Here is a 7053-nt window from a genome sequence, read left to right on the forward strand (position 1 = left end):
GCCTTAAAGCGACACGAAGTCATGCTAAGGCCACTTTTGCCACAGTTTTAGTAAAAGGACCCTTTAATAACTGAGTTTGTGGCAATGTCCACTTCTGCTGAATCATTCCCCCACTTAGAGGAGAAGGACGTGGGGAAAAAGTTTCCCCATTCCTGCAAGCTCTGCCATAACTGCACAAGCCTCAGACACTTAAGATTTTAAAATGTTTGAGGCTTGTGCAGATGAGGACGGAGCTTAGGCATTGGTGGAATGAGGCATTATGACATCACAATCTGAGCTCTAGAATGTTGTTACTTAGGATTTTAAAGTGTTCGAGGCTTGTGCAGATGAGGACGGAGCTTAGGCATTGGTGGAATGAGGCATTATGACATCACAATCTGAGCTCTAGAATGTTGTTACTTAGGATTTTAAAGTGTTCGAGGCTTGTGCAGATGAGGACGGAGCTTAGGCATTGGTGGAATGAGGCATTATGACATCACAATCTGAGCTCTAGAATGTTGTTACTTAGGATTTTAAAGTGTTCGAGGCTTGTGCAGATGAGGACGGAGCTTAGGCATTGGTGGAATGAGGCATTATGACATCACAATCTGAGCTCTAGAATGTTGCTACTTAGGATTTTAAAGTGTTTGAGGCTTGTGCAGATGAGGTCGGAGCTCAGGCATTGGTGGAATGAGGCATTATGACATCACAATCTGAGCTCTAGAATGTTGCTACTTAGGATTTTAAAATGTTTGAGGCTTGTGCAGATGAGGATGGTGCTTGTAGGAATGGGGCAGGGACAGGGATACTAAGATCCCATGGGAATGGGGAAAATTTGTTCCTGTGTCATTCTCTAGGAAGCCCAAGTAAACTGGTGTGAACTAGGAAGTGGCTGAAAAAAAGAAAACTGAACCGAACCCTAATTCTGGCAATAGCAACATTTGCAAAGGTAAATAAAAACCATAAAACTATAAGCCATAAACTTGGATTTTTACTTGAATTTCTTAACCTGAACTTAAGGTGAGTTACAAATTCAGGGACATGAGCAAGAGGAACTCTGTTCCAAGCTGTACCTGAGACAATAGCAAGTGAAAAGCAGCATTAGTGAGAGCACGTAAGGAACGTCTCTTCCGGAACCTGTCATAGGGGAAAACACCCTCCAGGGACTCAAGACAAAGTTAGGCAAGTTCCTGCTGAACCACAACGTACACAGGTAGGGCTAGTCTCAGTTAGGGCGCTGGTCTTTGACCAGAGGGCCGCCGCGTGAGCGGACCACTGGTCTGACCCAGCAGCGGCAATCCTTATGTCCTTATGTTCTAAGCAGGATTTGAACCGCCTCTCAGCCTGCAACCCTACTTCTGGGATTGGGATTTGATATTCCCCTTGGATAAGGTGTATTAAGCAGTTACTCCAGCATTTTTCCCCTCTCTGTCCCGACAGTCTAATGTACCTGGAGCAGTGGAGGATTAACCACCCCTCCCCCTTTTTATAAAACTGCGATAGTGGTTTTTAGCGCAGGCCAGCACGCTGAATGCCCTGCGCTGCTCCTATGAGCGTCAGGAGCAACACGGAGCATTCAGGGGGGGAGGGTAATTTTTCACTACTCCAGGTACATTAGACTGTCGGGACAGATAGGGAAACATGCTGGAGTACCTGATTGAAAACTGCTTAGTGACTTGCCCAGAATCACACGGTTTGAACCTAAAGCCACAGGGTACTGAAACTGTAGCTCTAACCAAGTTTCCAAGTTTATTAAAATGTACTATCCTGCTCCAAGGGTCAGAGCCTCCTGGGCGGCTTACAATCTAAAAAGCCAGACAATTAAAATGACATAAATCAATATGAGAAAAATAAAATTAAAATAATAATCCATATCAACAAAGCATAAAATACATTTCGCTTCATATTCTCTCCCATACGTAGGGTTACCAGACGTCCGGATTTCCCCAGACTTGTCTTCCTTTTGAGGACGTCCGGGGATCCGGATGGCTTTTCAAAACCCGGCACTTTGTCCAGGTTTTGAAAAGCCTCCTCAAATCACGTCGGGCAGGGAGGAAGTCCATGTATGCGTGGATATCACGCGATAACATATGCGCATGCATGGACTTCCTCTCTGCCCGATGTGATTTTCAGACAAAAGCGGGCAGCGGGGAGAGGCAGACAACAGCAGGCGGCGGGAGGCGGGTCTAGGGTGGGATTAGGGTGTGGATGGGCAGGTCTAGAAGTCCAGATTTTCCGATTGGAAAATCTCACAACCCTACCCATATTCATCAGAAATAAGGAATGTTTTTAAAAACATAAGAATAGCTTTACTGGGTCAGACCAATGGTCCATCAAGCCCTGTAGTCCATTCTCACGGTGGCCAATCCAGGTCACTAGTACCTGGCCAAAACCCAAGGTGTAGCAATATTCCTTGCTACCGATACAGGGCAAGCAGTGACTTCCCCCGTGTCATTCTCAATAACAGATTATGGGCTTTTCCTCCAGGAACCTGTCCAAACCTTTCTTAAAACCAGCTACACTATCCGCTCTTACCACATCCTCTGGCAACGCGTATCAGAGCTTAACTATTCTCTGAGTGAAAAAAATTTCCTCCAATTGGTTTTAAAAATATTTCTTTGTAACTTCATCGAGTGTCCCCTATTCTTTGAAATTATTGACAGAGCGAAAAATCGATCCACTTGTACCCATTCTACTCATAGAAACATAGAAACATAGAAATAGACGGCAGATAAGGGCCCACGGCCCATCTAGTCTGCCCACCTTAATGTCCCTCCCCTACCTTTGCCCTGTGAATAGATCCCATGTGCCGATCCCATTTCGCCTTAAAATCAGGCACGCTGCTGGCCTCAATCACCTGTAGTGGAAGACTATTCCAGCGATCAACCACTCTTTCAGTGAAAAAGAATTTCCTGGTGTCACCTCGTAGTTTCCAGGATTTTATAGACTTCAATTATATCTCCCCTCAGCCATCTCTTTTCTAAGCTGAAGAGCCCTAACCGTCATACGAGAGGAGTTCCATCCCCTTTACCATCTTGGTCACTCTTCTTTGAACCTTTTCCAGCGCCACTATATCTTTCTTGTGATAAGGAGACCAGAATTGAACGCAATACTCCAGATGAGGTCGCACCATGGAGTAATACAGGGGCATTATAACATTCTTAGTCTTGTTAACCATCCCTTTTTAAATAATTCCTACCATCCTATTTGCTTTTTTTGGCCGCCACCGCACATTGGGCAGAAGATTTCATCGTATTGTCTACGATGACACCCAGATCCATTTCTTGGGTGCTAATCTCCAAGGTGGACCCTAGTATCGGGTAACTGTGATTCAGGTTATTCTTCCCAATGTGCATCACTTTGCATTTGTCCACATTAAATTTCATCTGCCATTTGGACGCCCAGTCTTCCAATTTCCTAAGGTCCGTCTGCAAATTTCACAATCTGCATGCGTTTTAACTCGTCGTTCCAATTCCCTAAAAGTCTAATTGTTAATGGCATACCATTCCAAAGTTGGGGGTCCTTCACAGAAAAAGTTGTATCATGAATTATTTCATGATACAATGGTACTATAAGGTATGTTTGGTTTCCTGATCTAGACAGCACATATAAATTCAAAGGGCATTCCAGATAGGGAGGTTCTTCTAACCACTATACCACACTCTTCTCACCACTTCTGCCCTTATCCCCTCCCCCCCCCCCTTTTACAAAACCGTAGCACGGTTTTAGCGGCAGTAACAGCTCCAACGCTCATAGAATTCCTATGAGCGTCGGCACGGTTACTGCCGCAGCCGGCACTAAAAACTGTGCTACATTTTTGTAAAAGGTGTGTGTGGGGGGGGGTTACTTTGCCACCTTTTACTTCTACATTTTTATAGTATCAACACAAGGATATTACTTTATCCAATATATTTGCCGGGCGTTAGTATCCAGCAGAAAAATATAAGCATATGAAATATTTGTCAGCCTAAGCTTCAGAAGAGTTGAAGCACTGGAGGTTTTTATTTGTTTTTTTACCGGAGACATTACAAAATTCTGGTGTAATTGCCTCCAATTAGATGAACAGACGGATCCACTTTGAGGTAAAGTGCAAGAGCTAGAAAATGCCATAGATAAGAATTCCATGAAAATGTTAATCAATTGAACCCAGGCCTCTCGTCCTTTTGAACTACATCCTACCTTTAGTGGCCTTCATGCTAGATCTTTCCATATTGAAGCCAACAGATGCTGTTTCCTGAAGACCTTTTTGGTCAACTGAAGTATTGTCCAGCAGTCTATATCTTCCTTTGGGGTTTGTCAGTTAGCTTTCCTGGCTGGAAGTTTACCATCTTGTTGCTGCGTTCACGGGAGCTGAAAATGTATGCTTCCCTTGAGACTAGCTGGCAAAGGTGTGACTTGGAGGAGAGGTTATAAGGAGCTTACTGATTAACTTCCTTACACTACAGTCAATTGTAAATGCTTAAGGAGATATGATCTTTGTGGCTTTTAACATACATACCTTGTCCCTGAGAAACTGTGTTCTGTCCAGAATAACTCCGCTTCTTACACCCACGTTCGTGTTCTTGGTCCACCCCATTCTTTGAAAGCTATTAACACACTTCTGTCATGTAAATTGTATGTTAAATATTGCCACAGTTCTGTTAATCATTTCAGGAAAGTAGAGTATATCTCGTTAAACTTACTTCATTTGGGTTTATGGTGCTAGATTTTATTGCAAGGCCCAAATTTCAAGTCGTATCTCTTTCACTTTGATTTTCTCCTCAGCATTTTGTTGGAAGATGTTTTCAAGAGAAAAACTTCATGAAAGTTATTTAAAATAAGCTAAAGGAGGAAGATGTGTTGTATTATGAATGTTTTTATGGATCCCACCTTAAGCATTTTGGGAGGATGGAGTGGAGGAGTAGACTAATTAGTGCAGCAGCCTGGGGAACTGGGTTCAATTCCCACCATGGTTCCTTGTGACCCTCCATTGCCCCAGATACAAAACAAGTACCTGTATAAAACATTGATTGTAACCACAGAAAGGCAGTATATCAAGTCCCACATCCTTATACTAAAATGAGATATTCAGTTCAGTTCACATTTCTTCACTAGTGCCATGTTTAGTTTATGTTCAAACAATTTTATTCATGATAACAGATTCAACAATACAACAACAATGGCATCCAATAGATAATATAGCCAACTACAACATCCTGTCATGTTGCGTTGAATAAAACTCTAGTCATCAACCTGTTTCACATTTGCAAAACCCTATCACCCCGCCCCCCCCCCTCCCACCCACCTCCCTCTCTGCAATCTCTTCCTGACTTCCCTCAAGGACAGGATACAAGACATCAATATGTTCCTACAATAATGAAGCCAGGGTCCTACACTCTTATAGTCCTCAAGCTGCAAAAACAGCCCATATGATCAGAGAGCAATCAACTGTAGTCCAAGAAAAAGGACACACAATTTGTTACAAGCAAGGACTATATATGGATCCACAACAGTTCAACAGCTGAGCAGTGGGGCCTTATTTGACGGGTGGTGTCCTCTTCAGGTATTGCTTCTTTGATTATGGAAAATGGCTTTAAGGTACTCCTTCAGTGGTATTATACCCCTGCCTTATTGGCAAAGATGGGTCAGGGAGGGGGCGGTCTTGTTGAAGATGTTGTGGGAAGAGGGCACCTATTTGCATATGTGGTGGCATTGTCCAAGGCTCCGACTGTTTTCGGATTCCAGGGGTTTTTCGGAATTTTACATACGCAAATATCTGTCTCTTGGTGACACACCTTATTAGGTTGGCATGAATTACCTTTGGAGCACGGGGAGTCTAGTTTTTGCAAGTTGGCCTTTGTGGCTGCATGTCTTGAGCTAGTGGCTCGTTGGAATCGACCTGTTCCACCCACTTGGTCTATGGTGGTGCTGCGGCTGCAGCGCTGGCAACATACGTACCTGTTTATTGCTTTGCAGCATGGCAAGGGCCATGCCTATGGCCATATTTGGAGAAGCTTTCGCCTACAGCATTGTTAGCTGGTTTCTGGGTTGGGGAGGGAGGGGGGGTTGTCTGTGGGTTATGTAATGTTACCAGTTTACCTTTCTTTTCTCACTTTGTTATATTTTGCTGTGATTCTTGATTATCTGGTGGGCAGCTTGGGCTGCCATTTATGCCATGGTTTGCTCTTGTGGTTCTTTATTCTGTTGCTTTTGTTTATATCTACAATAAAGCTTTTCAAAAAAAAAAAAAAATCCATGAGAAAGTTAATTTTTTTTAATTGGTTAAATGGAGTGGTAATTTACCACATCATTAAAAACCCTGCAACGTCAGAGGGAAGGCTTCCAGATGAGGCATGGGGTGCGCGTGAGGAGCCGCTGCCCACAGCTTTGTGCACTGCAGCACTCAGGAAGAGGGAGCCAGCCCAAGGACACCGCGTTGATCGCACCGTGGACCGGCCGAAGATGACACCAGGGGGGCAGGCCAAAAGGAAATGGCACAGCATGGAGGGAGAGAGACAACAACGGTAGGAGGAATGCTTTTATTTTTTTATTTAGTGATTGATTTACATCTGCTGTCTGTTCAGGAAGAAATGCATTTGTTTCTTTTCCTCTGGGGTTGTACTGTATGCAGAGTCTTGCATCTTAGGGTTTGTTTGTAAATATTAGTACTTTTAGAGCTCCTTTTACGAAGGTGCGCTAGGGCCTTAACACACAGAATAGCGCGCGCTAAATTGCCCCGCGCGCTAGCCGCTACCGCCTCCTTTTGAGCAGGCGGTAGATTTTTGGCGAGCGCGCACTATAGCTCGCGCTAATCCAGTGCATGCGCTAAAAACGCTAGCGCACCTTCGTAAAAGGAGCCCTTAGTTTTTTGTCCTGCATTTGCATGGGGTTATCTGTTTTCTGGTAGGAATGAATGTTGAAAAGCATACTGTGTGCTTTGTGTATTTTAATTTTGTGGTTAACCATTATGTGTTGTTAATACGATTATATTGTGTGTGTGTATATATGGAAAAAATGGTGTTACAATTAGTACTATTATGGGGGTGGGGTTTGGGGCGGAGATTGGGTGGAGATGGGCATGACTTAGCCCAGTGT

The 7053-nt window shown here is 43.8% G+C and overlaps 1 protein-coding gene across 1 annotated transcript in view; it reads right to left on the reverse strand.

Moving 5' to 3' along the window:
- The window catches only part of NR1H4 (nuclear receptor subfamily 1 group H member 4), a 68056-nt gene extending 63676 nt beyond the window's left edge, over positions 1-4380 (reverse strand). Inside the window, exon 1 of the mRNA XM_033953038.1 lies at positions 4159-4380. Within this exon, the coding sequence (XP_033808929.1) occupies positions 4159-4189 (31 nt within the window). The 5' untranslated portion in view covers positions 4190-4380. The remainder of the gene's footprint in view (positions 1-4158) is intronic.
- Positions 4381-7053: the final 2673 nt, after the last annotated feature.

The sequence above is a fragment of the Geotrypetes seraphini genome, chromosome 7, assembly GCF_902459505.1.
Source record: "Geotrypetes seraphini chromosome 7, aGeoSer1.1, whole genome shotgun sequence".
NCBI lineage: Eukaryota > Metazoa > Chordata > Amphibia > Gymnophiona > Dermophiidae > Geotrypetes > Geotrypetes seraphini.